Below are 24,002 nucleotides of genomic sequence, written 5' to 3'. Positions count from 1 at the left end.
TCAAACATGTACAAACTAAAAAATATGCGTTCATTTGATCATATTTTTCACTTGACTCGTGCATGATCACGTGCATCAAACATTTTGAGAATTATGCTTTCCACTTTTTTTTGTGATTTTTCCAAAGACTAGGTCGTACAGCATTTGTTAAAAAAAAAAAAAAAAGGGCAAATTAGGCCCCGGTGGAATGATTCAAACAGAAAATCATCTCTGGGGCCCGCCCCTCACTCATTTCTATCTAACTTCAAACGGGGCTATTGACATTTAAACATTAGCAGGAAAACAATGTGGAATTGTGGGTACATGCAGTTAGGTCTCAGGACTTCAGTCGTGCAGCACTGATTTATAGTGAGGAAAACTAATTTCTCACCAACTCGAGCACTTCAGAACTACCATTAAAAAAGGAGAGCTTGACATCTTCACGTTTGAAGACAAGAAGTAATCACGTCAAGATATTTCTAAACTTGTAGAGCCAATCCAATATCACGGGGCACAATCACTTGTATTTCTCATCCAACAAGGACGGCAGCTGGAGAAGTATACCAAGCTTTATTGGTCATTGCACTCATTCAACGTAACGCAGCCTTTTTTTTTTGTACAAGTCAATCAGTAGTGCAACTCGTGCATGGATAGAAAGGAAAGTCCTGTTGGGGTTCCCCCTCTGCTAACTCAACAAATCACCGGTTGGAACATTACACACACACACACACACACACACACACACACACACACACACACACACACACGAGCGCGCGCACAGACACACGAGCGCACACACACGCACAGTTCAGCAACGGGAAAGTGCATCTGCTCCCCAGAAACACTTTCCGCTGCGTCGCTGAACTGCGTACAAAATGAACATCGTTACGAGGAACCACTCCTGGCTCCCATTTGAACAATTATTTATTTTTATTTTTTTTAACTCGGGTAGAAGAAAATATTCACAGGTGAAGGAGTGCTAAATCCACAGGTTAAGGGTGTCTGGAAATACCGCCTGTGACGCGTTCCTTTACAGCCGTTCTTATTAACTACTTCACTGCTTGTAGTGCCAGACTTTGGTCTGTTGCTTCCAGTGGCAGTCTCGAGTGAATTTGAAGAAAGATTTGTGTCATTTGTCAGAGCTAAAAGTGTAAAAGTAAGATTTGGAAAGTAAAGGTCATGCGTTGTTTTTAAACTTTTGGCTTTTCCCATTTTGATTTGAAAAGGACGGTGGTCGAGTTGTCACCCCTGAGCTCAATGCCGTTCATGAGGGGAAGAGAGAGGGGGGGGAGAAAAAAAAAAAAAGTGCCTGCAGTGCCTGGAACTGGTCTAAGTGACAGAAAGGAAAAATCAGTACTTGCATTTTTGTCAATAAAATATATTTAGTCAATATATTTCACATCCTTCTATGTTCAACTTTTGTCAAGACAAAGACAATATTAAGACCAAAAGGTGGAGGTGACGCAGGTTAAAATTTTCAGACTTGATGTAAATAATTTACAAATTTAGAAGCATTGTTACCCAAGCAAAAAGAAACAAAAAAACAAAACTACAATATCATACAAGTTTCTATTTGTAATAGTCTCATACTTATAAAAGGATTGAGGAAAATTCCAAATTACAAGTGTGATCACTTTAATGCAGCTGAATTTTTTCGAATATATCGTTTATGGATATAGTAAATCAAGAACGCTAAGTCATAAGCATCACTGGTCATATGAAAATCATTTGGGAATGATGGACTGATTATAAATGGCAAAAAAAAAAAAAATGTAAAAAAAAAAAAAAAAAAAAAAAGACACCTTTACTCACACCTGGTATTGTGTACTGTGACAACTACTACTTAAACTGAAGGAAAATCACAAATAAGAAATACAGGTATGACATTGTAGTCCGCCCCCCAAAAAGACAATTTCTTTACATTTCTAAGCTTTTAAATCCCTTGTGAATAAACCTAATTTAGTGCAGTTGGTCTGATTGACCTTTCTGCAGATCTTCCAAAAGGGCCTGGTCACATTTGGGACAGTGTGAATTTAAACACATGCACAGGGGGGGGGGGGTATCTATACAATTTGGGGGGTGGGGGAGCCTCAGGACCTCCCCCATCTCTCTCAAGAAATGCATCTCAAATCCTTCACTCTGAATGTCAGAGGACTGTAAATAATCCACCGGCCTGTTTAGGTCAGAGCATCTGGTCTTCAAAGACAGAAAGATTAAAAAAAAAAAAAAACCCTGAAATCAGTTCTGTGTGACTGCTGCTTCACAATAAGGAGTACCATTATGGGATGGCTCTCAGGAAAGACCGAGAATTCACAGATCCGGAAGGAGGAATAATGGTGATGATGAAATGAACTCCTTTTAGGTTGGGAGGCGATTTGTCAAGTTCGGAGGGGGGACACACACACACACACACACACACACACACACACACACACACACACACACACACACACACACACACACACACACACACACACACACACACACACACACACACACTATGTGCCAGGCAAATGACTGAGACTTTGGGGGTGAAGCTGCTGCCACTTCTGCTGCTCCTGCACGGCCAGCTGCTGGCACTGGTCTGAGGTCGACAGGATGTTGAGCAAAGGCGACACACAGTTTGCGGGAATAATCAAGCCTGGGGAGGAAGATGGGGGGGGGGGAGCAATATATTTCTGTTAAGGACAACTGAAATCTTGATGTTTGACACTGCACATTACAAAATGAAATTCAAGGGCTATCAAGTACTTTTTCAAGCCCTGTTTCAAGGACTTCAAAACCAATGTAATCCTATTCTTAATGTCATCTTAATTCATTAAAATATAGTCATTATCTCATTGTCTATTATTTAATCTAAGTATATCTAACATACATACAAATCTCATTGTCATCTATTATAAGTGTTTCAAACTATTCTGGATTAAATTAAAATTTCCCTGTAATCATTTTATTACATTAGGATTTGAACAACCAAACCAGGGGGAATATCACAGGTTTTCAATGGCTGCATTTTTTCCCCCCTCCAAGTACTTTTCAGGCACTCAGCACAAAAGGGGTCTATTTTCATGGTATTCCAGTACTTAAAATTTCTGAGCATGAAATTCAAGCACCCGGGTAAGAACCCCACTAATGTGAAGCGCTCCAAACCCTGGGCTCCTTGGCCTACCGACTATCCTTTGTCCATCTTCCGTTCGGAGACGAACGATCTGCATCTTGACATTGGTTCCGCTGACGGAGGAGAGCACATTCTCCACCTTCGTCCACACGCTGAGCACGGAGCCACACAGGACGTAGTACGATCTGCACCGCAGGCCAACATCGCACTGCAGACCCACCGAGACCTTCTTACAGTTCCCACGCCTGTGGGCAGATCAACAGCCAACAATGAAATATGTTGCTTAAAAAAAAATAAAAATAAAATAGTAATAGTAAAAAAAAGTGTGGACATAGTGCACATACCAGTATGCATGAGAACAGATCTTTGCAGAGGACATGTACTGGTCAATCCAGTGTTGCTTGGCGTCTTCTGACAAGACCTGGAGGCCAAAAGAAACAAAAACCCAATCGTGATTCAACACATCAGGAGAGTCACCCAGTGTGTTCTAAGGTGGTGGTGTCAGCGGCATCAGGGTGACGTTACCTTTTTACAGCGCTTCTTGATGTCGGTGTATGGCTCCAGTTTGAGCTGTTTGCCGGTGTTGGGCCTGTACACCAAGAAGAGCCGCTTCTTGGTGTTCACCTCCTTCACCAATATGGCCGTTTTCCTGTTGTTCCGGATCTTAACGTGAAAGTGGGATGCACAGGAGACACATTATCATGATGAAACTGAATTTAAATACCCCAGATGAACTCCACTCAAGTCTCAGTGACTAGAGTTCTGCTTCTTGCACGTAATATTCTGCTACAGTTACACAATATATAATTAGGGATGGGACGATACCACCTTTTCGTTTCAAAATTTTATTTAACCTAAGTATCTGCCGATTCTGATCAAAACTGTTTTTGGTCTCAAACAAGAACTAAGCTGATCATTTGCATCTAAAAACCCAATATTCACCGTAGCGTTGGGGGGGGGGGGTTATTCATTGACAATGGCATTGGATTACAACATATATTATTTCTGATATGCGATCCAGTCTATTTGGCCAATATATATGATTTCAAAGAAATGTTGTGTTGTTTATATTAACATTCATTATTTGTTAACTGTTATTATGGGAGATTAAAGCTGCATTAAGCAACGTTATAATAATTCAATTTAATCTAAAGACTCCCTGTGTGTGAACGGCAGGACCGCCTGAGTGCCAAGGTTAAGGACTCATTCTCAGCAACCATGCGTTTTCTGTTTGGTTCTCGGGTGCGGCAAGCAGACGTAGTAAATATCAGAGTTTGTTAACATCAACAGTCATTTCCTTGAACATCCATCCATACCTGTACGTAGAAGCCATCGTCTGGTCCACTCTGCTCCGCCCAAGCATGGGTGGCTTCTTCCCACGACAACCCCCTTTCCACACTTACCTACAAGAGCCACAACGATTAGAGTGATACGAGTGCCGTGCAGCAGCTGATAAGCAGAGTACGGTCAAAGTGGTCATCCTGTGACACTTAAACATACTGTGTAAAGTTCGACGTGTCCTGAGGTTGTGTAGCCAGGTGTGAGGAACTTCTTGCAGTCCATTTTCTTCACCTTCTCATCACCCGAGCCCAGATCTGTAAAAAGAACCGGGGGGGGGGGTGTCAAGGTGATGTAATGCCTTCAACATCCAAGGCTTTTCTTCTAGATTCCTTTCTCGTGCAACTTGGACACCGTGCTCACCCAAGATGCCCATGTCGTATCTGCCATTCCTCTTGGCTTCCAGAATGACCGCCGCTAGCGTTTCAGAGAAGTAATGGAAGAGGGCATTCTGTTGCTGCACCTCCATGCCCAGTATACGGTTGAGGAACTTCCCTATGTTGTTGTAGTCTGGAGAAGGCGGCGACAGATTTGTTTTTTTTAAACTCCACGACCATCATTGCAGGGAAAAATAAAAAAATAAAAGAGCATCGGGGTCAGCGTAATATTGTTCATACCACCTACCTTTGTCAAGTGACATTGAGCCGAGTCTGTCTTCTACATTGATGAGACCAACTCCTATTAGTCCACCTTGAATTTCTGCAGAGGACCCATCCAAAAATAATGTTTTTTCGTGTCTTACATAAAATAAACAAACTACATGAAAATCCTTGGAGTGAACCTAGTGCAGGGCAACGAAACGATAATAACCCCATTATTTTTTTCCTCAATGTTGAAATAAAGAGCTTGGTAATGAGATTTGTAAAGTTATTGACGCGTTTGTCAAGTGGCAACGCAAAGCGAATCAATTTGGACGACGTAAAGATGACCTTTCACCTCTAGCCAATTACGTTTGTAGGTCAGCCCCTCCCTCCTGGGAAGGTTGCGCTTGCAAATATACACTGCAGCGGAGACAGAGCGGTTGACAAGAGGGCCACATACATCGATATTTTGGCGTTTATTTTGGGGACAATTAAGTTCCGTCCCAAAGAAGACGGGAAATATCCATTGTGCCACAAACTTTATTATCTCTTTAGATTTTGGCCTACTTGCCATATTTATTTTATCTAAATGTTATGTAAGTGAAATGTTAATTAAAGCAGCTGCACTTGTTCACTTCTAACTTACATCACGAGAGCTGTGCAATGTACATTATATAATTCTGTTTCGCATTTTATCTTCAGATTTGTTATCACCCCTTATTTTCTTTTGATATTTATTTTGTAAAAAAAACAAACAAAAAAAATAACTAAGAAGGTGAAAGAGGATGCTTAATGCTGCCAAGTTTTGTTGGAAATGTATATATATTTTTTTACAATTATGTGTTTCATTTTAGGAGTGTTTATTTTGGACTATTTTATGCCACCAATAAATGCGCTTTTAAAATGCATCATGGCATACAACTGTCTTCTTTATATATATATATATATATATATATTAAAAAAAAAGAAAGAATTTATAATTGAAATATTTTGCTATCGAATGGTATAAAGTATTTTATCGTGATAACATTTTTGGCCATATTGCCCAGCACTAAGTGAACGACACCAAAGAAACCTGTCCAAAGATACATTTGTAAAAGCTTGCGACGCTCGAACCTTTGAAGAAATCCCCTTCAAAGTCCGAAGGCGGCGACACAAGGGGAACGTCGAGTTTCACAATGGATTTCATCACAATCTCCAGAGCATTTCTGCCATACTAGAGAGAGAGAGAGACACAATGTCCGTCTGCTGCATTAGAATGCGTCTCAAGTAACACCTTGTCATCGGCTCTAACTTCTGGAGTTCAGGACCAGCAAATACAAACAGACGTAAATTCAGAGATTTCCATTTTAGACAATGTTCCTTACCTTGTTGTCAAAATTATATCGGCTGAGGTCTCTGGTTTCCGTGGCTCGCCGGTCTCCATGAGTGAGTGCACCCTGATAGAAAAAGCAACAGATGTACTGTAAGGGGCCACCAGTCATCCACCAACAAATATGTATAGTTCCTCTACATTAAACCTGAACATACCAGGCTTTCTAGCCTTTTGGCGACGATGGATGCAAATCTCTGTTCCCCTGCCAGCTCTGATATGAGAAACACATATTCGGGAGCGGTGACCTGATTGGACCTGTGTGTTCTCCCTGTGTGGAATAAGAAGAAGAGAGGGAGGACGATCAGCACCTTTGGATTTATTTTTATTATTATTTTCTTTATTTTTAATCGCAAAGACAAGGTGTGCACTGACCGAACTGCTGAATGGCTCGGTCTGCACTCCAAGGCAGCTCCAGAGTCATGTGAACTCGCCGCCTCTGGTTCTTGACACGACGATCGGCCTGCAAGGATATACCCGAGCTGGCAGCTTCGGAGATGATCGCGATGTTCTTGAGAATAAAATAGAATAAAATAAATCGGGGATTATTTCCCTATTCAAATCCACCAAAGACGAGCAGAAATGTACATTTCCGCCTACCTTCTCTCCGTCCATGAACCTCTGCTTCTCTGTGAGATTGAGGATTTCAACCGGCACGTCAAGCTCTGAGCGTGACTCATATGTTATGCTCCCATCGTCGTTGCTGACCACCCGACCCTTCCGCCCGGTCATCTAAAGCGTTGGGGGGAATTGGAGACATCAGCCCACTTAAAACGTACGAACCAAACTCATAATGTAGATCCGAACTAATAGAATTCACGACAGCCACTTGGAAGGTCACCAGTACCTCCGCTACGTTGTCCGGTCCTCCCAGTTCGTCTATCAGCTCGTCCAGGGTGTTGGGAGGCAGATCCCCGGCCAGCTTCTCAAGCTTCTCCATCAGGTCTCTCTTCATCTTCTGGGCGTCTTCCACAGCATCCTGACCCGTGAGGCAGCTGTCCTCGCTCTCGGCCTTGACTAGTGAGGGTCCCGCGGGGTAAGAAAGAAGAAGAGGTTACCATTATGCCTTTTAAAATTATTATTCTGCAAAACGTGCTTAAAAAGAGCTCAGAGACTAACCTAAGGTATTCCTGGTGGAGGGTGTGACAACAGGTGCTGTGAACGCCAGCCTGGTCGAGCCGAGCCCAGAAGCTAACAAGGCACTTTGAATGGAGTCTGGGTCGATGGTCTTCTTTTTCCTTTTCTTCTCTTTCCCTTTCTTAGGTTCTTTCCTGATAAGCCACGGATCTAGAAAAGAGAGTATATTAATGTTACAAAAAAAGCTGTGGTACCCACCCAAATGATCGATTTTTTAAAATAAATAAATAAATAAATAAATAACTACTAATAATAATTAAAAAAAACCCTCACCGTCTTCATCGTCTGACTCATCTCTGAACGGGTTGAAATCGTCGTCGTCTGCGGAGCTGACTGACTTTAAACTGTCGTCGCTCTCGCAATCCCTATCAGAGTCTTTGTCTGACTGCTCCGACTGGCTCTCCTCCGAACTGCTGGCCGAAAGCCCACCGTGCTTACGGGGCTTCTTTTTGAACTGCTTTTTCAGTTCTGGACCTGCGGTGCAAATCAATTTGGGAGCTACGATGAGTCCTGCACACCCTTACCATTATGGAATGAGTGAAGATTAAACTGATCATGTGGCACAATTGTCTTCCTACTAGGGCCCAACTATTTGGATAATTTATTTTATTTGGATTATTTATTTTGGATAAATAATCGAGTAGCGTTTTTTTTGGACCAATATTGCGATTAGTTTTTTTAGATAAGTATGCAATTTTTTTCCCTTAAGTTCCTTATCTTCTGTATTATTCACTCAACACAAGCAATAAATCCTTTTATAGCAGTGGTACTCAACATTTCCCAGGTCAGGAGCCACATTACTAGAAAATATTTTTACAAGAGCAAAATTTCTGTAACGTCCCTTTCCGCCATGAAACCATTATGCATATAAACAAATAAAATAAAAAAGGCTACTAGTAATCTTATTAAGGAATGAACAGGGTTAGATGTATGCAATAAAGGAAATTATTATTATGACCATATTATTATTACCATGTTTTTATTATCATTGCAACCACAAATTTACTATTATCCACTAATTATGTATGAATGTATACGGTAGATGGGAGACGGCGAACCGGAAGTGACGTCACAAAAGCGACAAGCCAACTCTACTGCGCGTGTCTGCTGTGGCTGAGTGCAGGGTTTCTGCGCTGCAGTGGTAGATGCAGTGGAATGTGGATGTCTGGAATATCGCACTTAAATTAAGTTAAATGGCTTAAATAAAAACCGTGTATTGGTATAAAAGTTTTTCGGCTGTTGTGGTGCTTGTCGCTTGGAAGCAGATGAAGGATTTGGACACAGTGGTCTTGCGTGGTACGATTCGTCTGGTGATAAGTTGCGGCTCCAGGTTATTACCTATATACGGTAATAATCTAATTAAATATGAATAATTGATAAAATTGCCACTGGAAACCAGGTGATCAGCCATTGATCAGTCAGTAAACGGATCATTGATCACTACCAGGAAACAGATCTCTATAGATGTCACAGAGATTGACGTGTCTAATAGGAAGTTCATTTTTGAATACTGCAGACAATGTCTCAGACAAAATCTATTGAAATACTAAATAACACTTTAAAGAGCTGCAACCAGTTTGAAAAGAGCAGCGGATTGAGTATCACTGGGTTAGATCGTGGAACATAAAACAACATTTTTTTTTTTTTTTTTTTTTTTTTATAAATCGCAGCCTTTGCGGTTTGAATTTGATTAATCGTTCAGCCCTACTTCCTACCTTTCCTTTTCTTGCCCTTTTGCTCGACTGCCTTTGCAGCAGGAGTGGGCATCTTTTTGGCTGAGAGGTCAATGCCCAGCAGACTGAAGAGCTTCTGTCTGTCGGGTGCCGGGAAGTGCTTCTCAACCAGGGACTGGAGCACACCTCTGGGGAAAAAAAAGGAGAAATTATAACGAAAAAATAAACTCAGCACTTGATATTGTGTGTCATTTTTTTTTTTATATAGTGTGAATCAGGTGATTGTGTAAATGATTACTTTGCAGTGGAAACAAAGTCATTTAGCTCTCCTCCCCCTTCTTCCAAGGCCTCGAGTGTCCGTGCCTCCCCTGTTGACTGAAGACCAATAACCACACACTGGGGCAGAAAAGAAAGTTTGTCAGATGAATTCACAATAATAATAATAACAACTGTGGGCAGCAATACACAATATAAATAATGATTAAAAAAAAAAAAAAAAAAAAAAAAAAAGACTCCATCCCACCTTCCCATTTTGGATCTCTTCCCTCGCCAGCTGGACCACCCTGCGGACCTTGGAGGCGATGCAGAGGTATTTGAAGAATCTCTGGTGAGCAGACCAGAACTGGCCCCACATGGACTTCTTCATGCGCTGTTCAGCGTCCATCAGGTTGGCTGCCTGCTGGAACTTTTCACGAGCGCTGACCCACTGTGGCAGAGGAACGGGGGCAGAGGGGCAAAGTGATTTGTGAGGCTTTTTGCTGAACACGCCAAGGGGCTATAGGAGCTCTGGCTGTAAAATAACCTTCCTGGGCAATTTGTGCTATCAAAGTTGGGACGCTGACCGCTGATGCTTATCCACCCTAGTTGACTTTTACACATTTGATGTGAACATTTAAAATTAATTAACAGTGTGACTGGGTTCATCCTGGCACTACAAAATACAAGTACCCAAAAGTCAAAGACTTAACTACTTTACTTATTCATCCACATGGATGTCAGGACCCAAGGTTTACCAGCAGAACATTGCCCAGAGCATCACACTGCCTCCGCCTTTTTAGCCATCCAGTTTTCTAGCCATCACAATTGGGCCCTTGTCAAAGTCGCTCAGATCCTTACGCTTGCCCATTTTTCCTGTTTCCACCACTAACTACGAGAACCGACTGTTCACATGTCCCATAATATATCTCACCCCTTCACAGGTGCCATTGGACTGAGAGGAGCAATGTTATTCACTTTACTTGTCACTTGGTTTTAATGTTGTGGCTGGTTGGCACACACACACACACACACACACACACACACACACACACACACACACACACAATGTGCCAGGCGTTCTTACCAGACGCACGGATTTGTTGTACATCTTGATGTACTGCTGGGTCAGTGGGACCTCCTCGATCTTGAAAGTCACACCCGTAAAGCTCAGCTGCCTTGCAATGTACATCCCCCTCAGTTTCATATCCATGGCCACGATTTCCATCGCACCGACACCTCTAAAAATCAGAATAAAATAAACGTGATGTCATCACTCATCACCCCACCAGACCACACCATTTTGACAATTAAATGTATTCACCTGCGCTCAACGGCTTGGATGAAATTTCCAAATTCCTTGAACGGGGTTCCCTCGCCCCAGATGCCAAGTCTGTTCATGTAGGCCATGTTGCGAGGTTCGGAGGCACCTGGATGATGAGAGTAGAGGAAACAAATAAACAAACAATCTGAGAGCCCCGACAAGCACCTTTCCATTCTGCGCCGCGTCAAACAGGCATTAACTATTTATTAACTATTAATTGAATATACAGAAAGGGTGTTATATCGTGATGTATATAGTTATCGAGATACGAAACGACCCATATAGGGATAGAAGATTTTGGTGTATGGCCCTGCCCAAGCCTGATCCAGTTCGTATTAGCTGGATGTGGAACTCCATATGCGCTCACCTGTCGCACTGGCGTACACGACCCGCGCCTTGGGAAGTTTGTTCTGCAGCTCTTGCACTGCCAGCCCAGTTTTAGTCGGCTTTGACGATCCCACTGGACACACGTTTTTCGCCTTGTGACACTCATCGTAGACGATCTTAAGATTTTTACAGTTAAAGAAAATCACAACTTAATTACTAGGTGCAATAACAATTATATTGAGTACGATCCAGAAGGTAAAAAAGGATTAAAGTGTATAAAAAAAAAAATAAAAGTCTTGGCGTGGCCTGCGTGAAAAGGATACAACTCCATCAAAGTCCTCCCCGCACCAGTGGAGGAGCTGTTGGAATCTGGTCTTGTATTTGCCTCCGGATTGGCTCTCGCCAATCAGCGAAGAGTATGTGGCGAAAATCACACCTTTCTTTACACTCCCATTGTGTTTGGAAGAAATCTTGCCATATTTGAACTGCGTATTAAAAGACAAGAAACAATTCAACGTTTAACACCCAAGTCACAAGGAAATGAATGCATCATGCATGGGAGTGTTTGGTGATATATCTCTGTACCTTATTTAGCGAATGGACTTGGATGTTCTTTGCTCCTATATCCCGAAGATCCCTCTCGGCATCGTACTTCAAGTCATTCGAAACGCTAAACCTAAACGAAAAAAAGATGTCAACATGTCAAGAATGTGTTATTCCTTCGTGCTTAACCATTTGTGACTGTGTTCACAGTCCCTTTCCCATATGGAATGAAAGCTTTAAAGCCACTGCAATGTTTTGCATTGGGGTAATGTGGGAAAAGGAGCCGTGTCAATGCTCTGTAAAAATAGTTAAAAATTTTTCCACTCTTGACCTAGTATCATTCCCAGGAAAATGCTGGTACGGCTGTGAATGGAAACAGTAACATTGCCGGGACAAGAACGCAAGGCAGGGGTGGAGCTGAATGTGAGTACCGGCAAAGCACAAACAGTGGGTTTCTACAAATATTTATTTCGTACAAATTTTTTGAAAGTGATTTGACTGGCAAGAGGGAAAGAAATGCAAGAAATTAAATAAATAAATGAATGAATGAATGAATGAACGAACGAATGGATACAATTTCAGAAAAATGCTGAGTCCGATCCAAACTGTGGGGCTGTTTCAAAGATGGGAAACTGAAATACGTTCAGTCTCTAAGGAGACGGGTCTTTTTATTCTTACATTTTTCTTCTTAAAAAAGGCCACTTAGACCCTAGACGTGGTCTTTTAGAGTCAAGAGTGTGGTGCGGGCACATCAGGCATACAGTGGGGCAAAGAAGTATTTAGTCAGCCACCAATTGTGCAAGTTCTCCCACTTAAAAAGATAAGAGAGGCCTGTAATTTTCATCATAGGTACACTTCGATTATGAGAGACAGAATGGGGGGAAAGAATCAAGGAAATCACATTGTAGGATTTTTAATGAATTAATTGGTAAATTCCTCGGTAAAATAAGTATTTGGTCAGCTACAAACAAGCAAGATTTCTGGTTTTCGCAGACCTGTAACTTTTTCTTTAAGAGGCTCCTCTGTCCTCCACTCGTTACCTGTATCAATGGCACCTGTTTGAACTCGTTATCAGTATAAAAGACACCTGTCCACAACCTCAAACAGTCACACTCCAAACTCCACTATGGCCAAGACCAAAGAGCTGTCAAAGGACACCAGAAACAAAATTGTAGACCTGCACCAGGCTGGGAAGACTGAATCTGCAATAGGTGTGTGCTTGTTGTGGAGAAATCAACTGTGGGAGCAATTATTAGAAAATGGAAGACATACAAGACCACTGATAATCTCCCTCGATCTGGGGCTCCACGCAAGATCTCACCCCGTGGGGTCAAAATGATCACAAGAACGGTGAGCAAACATCCCAGAAGCACACGGGGGGACCTAGTGAATGACCTGCAGAGAGCTGGGACCAAAGTAACAAAGGCTACCATCAGTAACACACTACGCCGCCAGGGACACAAATCCTGCAGTGCCAGACGTGTCCCCCTGCTTAAGCCAGTACATGTCCAGGCCGTCTGAAGTTTGCTAGAGAGCATTTGGATGATCCAGAAGAGGATTGGGAGAATGTCATATGGTCAGATGAAACCAAAATAGAACTTTTTGGTAAAAACTCAACTTGTCATGTTTGGAGGAGAAAGAAAGCTGAGTTGCATCCAAAGAACACCATACCTACTGTGAAGCATGGGGGTGGAAACATCATGCTTTGGGGCTGTTTTTCTGCAAAGGGACCAGGACGACTGACCCGTGTAAAGGAAAGAATGAATGGGGCCATGTATCGTGAGATTTTGAGTGAAAACCTCCTTCCACCAGCAAGGGCATTGAAGATGAAAAGTGGCTGGGTCTTTCAGCATGACAATGATCCCAAACACACCGCCCGGGCAACGAAGGAATGGCTTCGTAAGAAGCATTTCAAGGTCCTGGAGTGGCCTAGCCAGTCTCCAGATCTCAACCCCATAGAAAATCTTTGGAGGGCGTTGAAAGTCCGTGTTGCCCAGCGACAGCCCCAAAACATCACATCTGCATGGAGGAATGGGCCAAAATACCAGCAACAGTGTGTGAAAACCTTGTGAAGACTTACAGAAAACGTTTGACCTCTGTCATTGCAAACAAAGGGTATATAACAAAGTATTGAGAGGAACTTTTGTTATTGACCAAATACTTATTTTCCACCATAATTTGCAAATAAATTCTTTAAAAATCAGACAATGTGATTTTCTGGATTTATTTTTTCCTCATTTTGTCGCTCATAGTTGAGGTATACCTATGATGAAAATAACAGGCCTCTCTCATCTTTAAAGTGGGAGAACTTGCACAATTGGTGGCTGACTAAATACTTTTTTGCCCCACTGTAAGTGCTTTCCTTGCCCGCCAGCGGCACTGGAGTGCGGCGCCAGAGAGGGAACGAGCGGAAAGGGAGAGGTAGAAAGGGTGGAGAACTTTACTTCTCTGGAAGCAGGGAGTGTAGGACAGGTTGAAAATGATCACACCGATTTAACAAATTTGGGTGAGGGTTATTGCGTCCGGGGACTGGGCTCTGTCCCCGCTCCCTCAGCGGAGGGAACCGAATCCACCAGGGAGGGGCAGGGGGACGGGAAGCGAAGGTCTCTGAGAGTCAGGAAAAAACTAAACCAATTCCATGACCGTTGCCAAGATTGTCCAAACGATCGCATCTACACTGGACGTAACGTACTAACCTTAACCAATTACGTAATGTATCTGTAAGAGACATAATGTGGGAACAGACTTCATATAGAACTTTTCTGTAAAGGAGGCCAATGTGTGAATGCCTGCCTACTGCCTTTGCTGGATATTTTTTATCCAGCAATGTTCCAGATTCCATGTGGGGAAGGGCTTACCAAAGTGACCTCTTCCTCCCCAAAAGGTAATTTTCATAGATTATCCCAGCGATGGTTCTTCCTTTCCCAACACCAGCTCCATCTCCTATCAGATAGGCGGCTCGGTCGCCGTTAGGAAGGAATGTCTCATGTTGCTTTAAAAAGGAAAAATAAAATACATTTTAGCTTTGTAACAAACAAATGTCTAACAGATCGCTCTCAAGCTACTTTTTGGTTCAAGGCTACGAGGGACCCATGCACCCCCACACACCTTTCCCTTTGAAAGCAACTACACCACCCGAGGATAACATTATGTCCCAATATCACCCTTTGCATTATTAGACTTCAATTAGAAATAAACACAGACATCAAATGTTTTTTCCCCCTCGTCTTAGTTTCAGCTTTCCGGGTCAAAGCTAGCTTTATTTCATTAGTTATTGTATATTACCAAATGTTACCATTTTAAGTTATTTTCCTGTTTATCATTAGGTTATTTATTTAGGTTTATTTTTTATTTTTTATTATGTACTGTCAACTAAGATTTTGTATTTCCACAATTTTCTTTTTTATATTTTTATTCCATTGCTTTATTATTTAATGTGAGCTGTTGCCGCCATTGCAATTTCCCACGGCAATGAATAAAATATCTAATCTAACTATGAAGGAAGAACTGTCTGTATGTCCTTCGATTATCTTGACAACCGTTCATCTGATCGACTTCAAATATGGGGTGTGTATTGCTCGGGACCCAAGGGCGTGCAGTGTCGAATTTGGTGCAATTTAGACATGTGACACATGTAATATTAATAAACTTTCAATAAGCAGCAAACAGTGAGGGCGGGACTTCAGGGGTCTGCGAGTCACAAAGAGTGACTTTCCTTTTAACCGGCAATTTCATCTTCCATTGTGGAACACAGGACTGAATCAATGACCATTGAATTTTGTTGTGCCATTAAATGTCTTCAATTTTGACTGGACACAAATAATCTTTATAATGCTCCAAATGCAAGTACTAATTTCATGAAAGTTATTCTCACCATACACTGGCACACTGTATATAGGCCAGTATGTTAACACAATACTAGAAAACACAATATATAAAAACAATGTATAATAATAGTAGTCCATGCAGGATCACTGGGTGGTGAAGCTATACTCGGACAGTTTAATTCAAAAAATAAAAAGGCCCTATTTTACTTATGTCAGACTACTTTATCCAAGCCTGGTTGAAGCAGTCACAGACCTAAAGGGCTATAATTTGTAAATTGAAAGAACATATAGTGTTAACAATAATAAAACAATCCTTTTTTAGATGAAAAACACTCAATATAAAGCTGGTCAATTAATGTTCTTTTTTCTCTCCATTTTTCCTACCAAAAAAATAAAATAAAATAAAAAATAAAAAGGCCATTGAATTAGACCGTTACTCATTCTCCTGCTGTCTGGTCACTGTATTATCAGTCAACAACAAGATACATCTTCAAGCTAGGTAGTTAAGAGAAAAGGAGGTAAAAACCTGAGCTGCATATGTGATAGCTTCCAGCTGCAGTGCCGACAGCCAGCCATGATCGATGGTCTCTTCTGTGATGGACAGTCTGTACCAAACGTCAGGGGGGTTGACGCTGGAGAGAGAGCTGGTCTCCACGACGGCGTCGGGATGCCGAAGGCCAATTCTCACTGAAATGCAAAGACGAGAATGGTCCACGGACCAACCATCGGGATCGCGGCTGGATAAACAGGAGTCTGCATACCGGCCATGAACCAATACGTGTCCCACCACAGCAAAACTCGCCGCCTGGCGCATTTCTAAAATCGCCCGGAGCAGCCAAATAATTTTTTGGGGAAAAAAAACAAAAATAAAAAAAACCTTTCTTGAAGGAAATTTAGATTTTTCCAGATTCGTGTTCCTTTGTTTTTTTTTTTTTTGTTTTTTTTTTTGTTTTTTTTTAATCTCAACGTATTTTCAAAACCGAGTTTGATTTATAAATAGTAGAAAAATGTTAAACTGTGGAGTTACATATTCTCGTTTGATTACATGGGGAAACGCAGTTCACTTACGAGACACGGAACAGCGCTGAATAACGCCGATCGATGGTTTCCTTTAAAGCGAGCGTCCAGGTGAAGATCATTCATCCATATTCCACACGATATGAAGTCATAATGTGAAACTGTTTTGATAGTATTCAACCTTTAAATTGTACTACTTTCACACACACAGAGCCACAGTTGTAAATCAGGCGTAGAAGAAGACGAAGAAACGCGTCACGCACCTACGTCACTTCCGTAAACAGCCGGTTAAAGCGCAGCACGGGGGTGTTTCGGTCTCACTTATCTGTGAAAACTTTATTCTCCGCATTGTTATGGATCACGCAAAGTGGGTGGCGGAGGCTCTGAATCGTTTTTCAGACCTTAATCTGACCAGTGCAATAGGTCCAAGTCAGTGCTAGCAGCGCGTACTGGACTTTATTTTCCCCTATGATAGTTCTCCGACAGGGACACGGAGAACGACAGCGACGCTGAATCTGATATTATTCCGGACTTGGAGAACATTTCAAACAGTAGATTTCAAACTTAATGTGACAATGAAACTTGAGTATTTTCAAGAACCACCGGTTGAGACCGATGATACGTCCGTTGTTGTTACAACGGAAGAAGTTGATGACGTGAGTCCGTTGAGTTGGGGACAGATTTTCTGAGACTCGTATTATTGATACTCTACATTTTGTTCTGTTGTCCGTACTTTTAAACTCTAAAATATTACACTTTTATAAAACATGTATATTCTTACTGTTAAATAAAAGCTTTTTTAAAAACCAAGTTAGTTGTGTTGTTGAGCTGTTCGTGAGTGGCCCATTCAGCAGTATGTTAAGTAGCCATGAGGCTTTGTGTGTCCACCAACCATTTGCATTCTGGGAGCTGGCTGAATGAACCTGGTGTGGGTAAAACTTTGGCGTTGATGATCTCAGAAACACAGTTTGCCACACCCTTGTGATTAACAAGTCATAGCTTTAAAAATATTTGCTTGATTTGCACAAGTGACACCTTGTTTGGAAGCTCTGATTCTCCACTTTCAAATGATGCGAGAAAAAAAGAAAATCGCGAAAGCCGCCAAATGACCCTTAGGTGGGTTACATATATTTACATTTCATGGGCATGTATTCAGCATAGGTCTCTGCATGACCCAGTTCTTCCTCTTCTTCCTCCTCAGGTTCATCCTCCTCCTTCATTCCGGAAGTTTTCTAAACGTAAGATTTAGACACATTTAGATGGTAAGGAAAACAATAAGCGAACATGATGATTTAATGCTATCAATTGGGGATTGTATTTCCCCTCCCACATCAACTTAATATACTTACAAGAGAATGGGAAAAATGTTGCACTTTCATGTCGTCGTTAATCCAAATGCGGGTAGGATCTTTAATTGACATCTCCTTTTTTATTCCATTGTTAAGCTCATCTGAAAAACAAGGACAGTCTAAAAAAACAACTATCATATTAAAGAGACGTAACATTAATAGTAGGAATAGGCACAGGTGCATGATCGCTGACTCTACAGGTATGATGCACCTGGACACCCTTTGTCTATTATGAGAATATTTACAGGATATACTAGCTCCCCAAATGTCCTAATCAAAACAATGCTTTGCAGGAACTTAAGTCATACAGACTGTATTTCCCCAAGAAATGATATGGACAGTTAGAATCATGCCGTTACCCATTTAATAGTAAAACAGGACAAACAATGTGGACTTGGAAAAAAAAATTAAGATGATGCCATCATCATCATGCCATATTACCATCAAACAAGTTAATATTGAACCAAAAAGGTGAATTGCATCACATTAACAAAAGATAGATTGCTAAAAAGTTTTTTTTGGTAAAATATTAAATGGTTATGTCTGACACACCCAACAACCCTATTCTATTTAAAAGCAGCATGTTCCAGTAAAATGTGCCATAACATATTGATGTCTAAATTTAGGCATGACCTGCAACAATGACTTGGTTAGGCCAGCCTCCTTAGATTAGTTAGTGCTGGTTGGCTGCAGAGATAAATAGCTGGATAGTTCCCTGTCGTCATGCTTGAATAAAATAAAAAAAATAAACAGCAGATAACCATCGAACTTATATTGAAACTCATGATTGAACAGATTTGGATTTTTTTTTTCATGCAAACCTTCATAAATAAACATCTGAACATACAAAGCAGATGAATTTTCAATGAATTAATAATAATAATAATTCAATTATTTATTATTATATTATTCTTTGTTATTTAAATTATTCATTGAATAACTAAAAGCAGCCATTTTCAAACAGTGTAAAATCTGCCTCAAAAAAAAAATAAAAATAAAATAAAAATAAAAAACCCAATCTGTATTGTTAAAATAGTTCATGTTGTCTTTATCAGGCATGGTATTCATTCCGGAGGAATAAAGTGAGTCAACACGTTCACTTACTTCCACCTGTAGATGTTGCTGTAGCCACGGGTTGGGCAATGTCTGGCGGAGGCTTGAGTTTCATGAGCTCCATCAGACTATTGCCCTTTAGAGTAGTGCCCTTCAGGTTGCTCGTCCTAAGAAGGTCCTTCAACTGAATCTTTATTAAAAATAAATAAATTCAAAAAATAAAACACACATACACCACAGGAAAAATAAATGTGCAAGTACACCTGAGCTAATAGGATCTGTTATTCTTTGCCCTGTACTTTATCATTTTGTTTTAAGAAAAGAGACACCCTGTGCATTCCAAAAACGTACTTGTTCTCTGTTAGAAGGCACCGCTGTGGACACGGAAGGAGAGAGATTTGGAGAAGAGAGGCTGGTTGATGATCCTCGCAAAGCCGAGGCGACATGCACCACCTTAGTTACCGTTATGGTGTGTTTGATGGGGTTTGTCGTTGATTGCTTGGTTACAACGGTTCCTAGCGACGGCAACTGATTCAGTTGATTTAAGACAAAGTTGGTAGTTGATGGCTGAGGTTTGTGCTGTGGGTAGAATTATGAAGACAACAGGAGGGAAAGAATGTTGAGTGTTAAACAGAAACAAATCAGCAGCACCAGAACATCGTGGCTTTTTGGAATGGCTCTTCTACTTACTCTGATCAAAACTGTGGAAAGGGGAGCTGCGGCGTCGCTCCTAAGCGCTCCCATGGTCTCAGCCCCCTGACCATCATCAAGGGCACTGATCGATATGGGCTGAAAGAAGGGAAGTAATATCATTAACAAACAGTCTCATGATGCTAAAAATCAAGACTCCTATGAAGAAATGATGTAGGACAGCCTTACTTGCTGAGCTGAAGAAGACTGTGAAACATCCTGAGAATCAACATCGAACAAATCATTTGGGCAAATGCCACTCTCACTTAAGGCTGTCAGAAGCAAATCCTGTCCAGGATCCATCTGCAATAATAAAACGATAACAAAAAAAATACATGTAAGCACTATTTCAACCAATCATACGACTTTTTGAAAACAAGGTCATATTCGGCAGAGCATGGTGTTACCCACAGAGATACAAATATTTGTAAATAAGTCTAGAATAGCAATTAAATGACAATACTTCAGTCACAGCCAGCCTTGGATTATTATTGCACTTGCTATTGGCCAAGATACATCATTGCATTCTTTGCAGAATGTCCAAATGTTTACACGCAGCCCTATCATTCACTGACTCAATTTTCTATTATTAAAGCTGTAATAAAATTGTTATATATTTTCATAATATAGCTGCTACCATGAATAACAACGGTGTCATTAAACACTAAATAACGGAGGAACAAAAACGGGAATGTAATGAAAAGGAAAGAGTGATGAATAGCCCAATAAAAACCTTAAGTGTATAAGATATGAAGTACAGTATATAAATATATTACAAAAAATAAACATGCAAGACATCAGGACGATGCGTTATATCCACCCACACGCCAACGTTGATTGTAACGCAACTGTATTTCTACCCAAACACGCAGCAGAAGCTAAATGTTTACGCCATTCCACGTTTCGCGGTCAACCACCCGCTCGCGGATTGACCGACATAACAACTCCATTAGTGTTCGACTCCACATTTAGTTATTTTTGTTCGCATTGCTTCGCCTTTACCTTTCTTTTCTGGTTGGTTTGTTTTTAATCCACAGCAAACTGCGGTCTCGACGCCTTCCGCCGTGCATCTAAACACACGACGGGCGTGGAAGAGCGGCGACTGGCGACTTCCAAAGTGACCCAGACCGAGACACGTGTTTGCTGCCGTGCTCCACTTCCTGCTCCGCCTGACTCATGGGAGGCTTCCCCGCTCCGCTAACACGCTTTAATGCCGCTCTTTGGTAGCCGTGCGGCGGCGTAAAGGACACCCGCTGCCCGTCCCCGACGCCGTGTTGCAGCGGTCCGAAGGATAATTTTCGATTTTCCAATGAGTCACCGCTATTGCTAACTTCAAAGGAGGAGTAGCTTAGCCTAGCTGCGCGTGTTGTGTGGAATAACTGACCGTATCCAAACGTACAGTAACCACAGTGACGCGACAGTACGGTCACACGCCCGGCTAACGACTGATTAACACACACCGATGCAAGTAATACTTTCACCAGCGGCTTTACACGCGTGGGTGGCGTAAACTACCGACACAAGTAGTCTCTCTTTCTGTTCCCCACTGGCGATGCACAGTAATCCAGTTACAAAACGCTCGCCGGGCGTCAAACGATGCCGGTTGTACGTTGTGTACAACGCAGTTGTAGCCGGCGAATAAAACAAACCCGCCTGTTTATTATGGTGACTGCGGGTTGTTTGGGTATTCGCACGGCCCAAAACGCGGGACAACTTAAAAGACGCCAAGTTGTGAACTAAACCGCAAGCGTAACCAACTTAAGTCGGTGGCCGAGACCGCGCTAGCTGGCTTAACCACCCGCCTCGTTGTTTTGATCCGGCTGTCGGCGCTGGTCCCCCCCCCCGCTCTGTCACCCTCCGTGCGAGCTAGCTTCCGCGAGCCCTCGCCGAGACGCGCCCGCCTTCGCAGCCGATCGGTGGTGGTGGTGGTGGTGGTGGTGGTGGTGCGGGGGAAATAACTCACGTTTCACAGCCCTGTGTGATGTCTGCGCCGCCCGGGTCACTCGCGGGTTCGACGCCGGTCGTTTCGTCATAAATAAAAAAAAAAAAAAAAGCCGCTTACTTGGTAGTTGTGCTGGGGGGGTGTGGGAGGCGGCGGTGGGGGTGGGAGGCGCCGCTCGGAGGGCAGTCCGTGGCAGCAGCAGTCTTGTTGTCCTCTCCGCTCCGCCGCTACGCCATCTTTTATCAAACGCTCAGCCGCATGCTGGTCACGTGACGCCGAGCCCGACAGCGGCGGTTCCCACAGTCGAATTCCCGCTCCCCCGCCGGCGGAATCGACGCCCCCGGCCGGACACCGGCCCCCCCCCGGCGACGAGAAGCCGGCCGCGGCACCGGCAAGAGGGTTGTCATTTCGAAACTGGTCAACATTAACGGCAAAAGATAGCACGGGCGGCAAGCTAATTCGGAGTCACGTGACTCTGCGAGCCCTCTCTCGGAAGTGACGCGTCGGCGAGACTTCCTGTTCCTGCTTCTTCCTGCTCACTTTGTTTTGCCGTTGGGGAGGTGGACCAAAAAAAAGACCTTTGGTGTCTAATGGGCAACCTTCAAAAGTCCACTTGGGGGTGGGGGGTTAGGTGAATGGCGAATTCCAACTGCACTCTGGTCAAACTCTACATTTTCCATTCATTCTTTTTGAAGTTACCTGTAACATGTCCACTGGTAGGAATATCCAGTGTCACACTTTCACTTTCAAGGAATGTCGCTTCGCACGAACAGGCGATCATCAGGAACTAGTTTGTGCTCCTCTTGTGACGACAGAACCCTGCAATAGAAAGTGCCCACGATGTTGAAGGTTTAGGTTTAATGACAACACCCAAACTATAGCTCTGTGCGGTACTGAGAATCAACCAGTTTCACTAGTGATACATTGGTGTTTATCAAACAAATCATTGAAACACATTCGATAATGAGAAATAAAACTGGTAGGTGCACTGTTTATGGTCAATAATAACCTTCTCCTTATGGGTTAAGTATACATTACTATCTATCTATCGATCGATCTATCTATCTATCTATCTGTCTGTCTGTGTCTATCTATCTATCTGTCTGTCTGTCTGTGTCTATTTATCTATAGCTGTTTGTACTTGAGCAATGCAATTTTGTCAAATAAAAAATGAAATGTGTCTTTCCAAATAAATACTTTTAACTGATATTTCAATATCAGACATTTGATACTCAGATATAGAATTTCCATGCACCAATTCTGTGTACAGCCTGGCTGCTTTCACTTTTGAGATACTACAATTAATTACAGTCTAATAAAGATGCATTGTATTACAATAGTCATTGTCAAATATATTAATAAGAGCTAGTCAGTTTGCTGTAGCAGTGAATTGATATTAATCAACATTTCGGCCCGGATAGTTCTTAAAACTGTGATCAAACTTAAAGTGAAAATGAATCCATAACCCTGTCTGTGCTGGCTGGGTTACATCACAAAGTCACGGAATGCAATATGAAACCGCAACGCCCAGGTTTCCCAGATTTTGTCTTCACTCTAAAGCGGTGTCTTAGAGCAACACTGTCCACTCCCTTTTCTCAAAAATACGCCATCTTCTAATTGTGGGGATATTTTTTCACCCTTCCGCCACTGTTCTTTTTTTGTGAATCTCCATCCATGTAGACAGTTTACTGACTCGTGCCCTATCAGCGCGTTCTATCTATCTATCTATCTATCTATCTATCTATCTATCTATCTATCTATCTATCTATCTATCTATCTATCTATCTATCTATCTATCTATCCATCCATCGAACTAACCATCTGTCTGTCTGTCCGTCCGTCCGTCCGTCCGTCCGTCCATCTATCTATCTATCTATCTATCTATCTATCTATCTATCTATCTATCTATCTATCTATCTATCTATCTATCTATCTATCTATCTATAGTTCTATATATCTATCTATAGTTCTATCTATAGTTATATTCTACCTATCTTCTATATATCAATCTTTCTTTCTTATATGTTCTCTCCATCTTTTCATCATCCTTCTTCTCTCTCATCCTATCTATCCATCCATCCATCCATCCATCCATCCATCCATCCATCGAACCATCCATCTATCTATCTATCTATCTATCTATCTATCTATCTATCTATCTATCTATCTATCTATCTATCTATCTATCTATCTGGGTAGACCTGACACCAAGAATGGAAACACTGTATAATGGAGCACATAATACATAAAATAGCTGTTTCTTATAAAATGGCTGCTAAAAAAAAAAGGATAAAATAGGGGCCTTTTGAAAACAAAATAATCGAATGGATTACCACTTTAAAGATGAGTGACTGGGATTGGTCAGTGGATAATTTAGCGTCTTTGACTGACAAACATCCACCATACGTGTTCGTTACAAGCTTGTTCCTGTTCACCGCCGCTTACTACGGACAGAGGAAAGCCACTTGAACCCGGCA

The 24,002-nt window shown here is 41.9% G+C and overlaps 1 protein-coding gene across 1 annotated transcript; it reads right to left on the bottom strand.

The window, feature by feature from the left end:
- Nucleotides 1–567: 567 nt before the first annotated feature.
- sbno1 (strawberry notch homolog 1) lies at nucleotides 568–19,889 on the bottom strand. Its single transcript, XM_080017863.1, has 32 exons — nucleotides 19,773–19,889; nucleotides 19,584–19,682; nucleotides 19,245–19,472; nucleotides 18,945–19,083; nucleotides 17,841–17,941; nucleotides 17,627–17,723; nucleotides 16,001–16,161; nucleotides 14,506–14,639; nucleotides 11,690–11,780; nucleotides 11,428–11,589; nucleotides 11,145–11,280; nucleotides 10,778–10,883; nucleotides 10,541–10,694; nucleotides 9,722–9,904; nucleotides 9,497–9,594; nucleotides 9,241–9,386; nucleotides 7,799–7,999; nucleotides 7,508–7,675; nucleotides 7,236–7,405; nucleotides 6,989–7,120; nucleotides 6,764–6,899; nucleotides 6,547–6,659; nucleotides 6,384–6,455; nucleotides 6,133–6,232; nucleotides 5,060–5,134; nucleotides 4,799–4,945; nucleotides 4,598–4,692; nucleotides 4,414–4,500; nucleotides 3,623–3,760; nucleotides 3,442–3,518; nucleotides 3,149–3,342; nucleotides 568–2,620 (listed from the first exon to the last, which is right to left on the bottom strand). The coding sequence occupies exons 1-32, from the start codon at nucleotides 19,884–19,886 to the stop codon at nucleotides 2,478–2,480; spliced, it is 4,197 nt and encodes a 1,398-aa protein (XP_079873989.1). The 5' UTR covers nucleotides 19,887–19,889; the 3' UTR covers nucleotides 568–2,477.
- Between the last annotated feature and the right edge of the window lie 4,113 nt (nucleotides 19,890–24,002).

The sequence above is a fragment of the Zeus faber genome (genome assembly GCF_960531495.2).
Source record: "Zeus faber genome assembly, chromosome: 17".
In the NCBI taxonomy this organism is placed as follows: Eukaryota; Metazoa; Chordata; class Actinopteri; order Zeiformes; family Zeidae; genus Zeus; species Zeus faber.
Note: the sequence above shows the minus strand (reverse complement) of the source record. Positions and strands in the feature narration are given on the sequence as shown.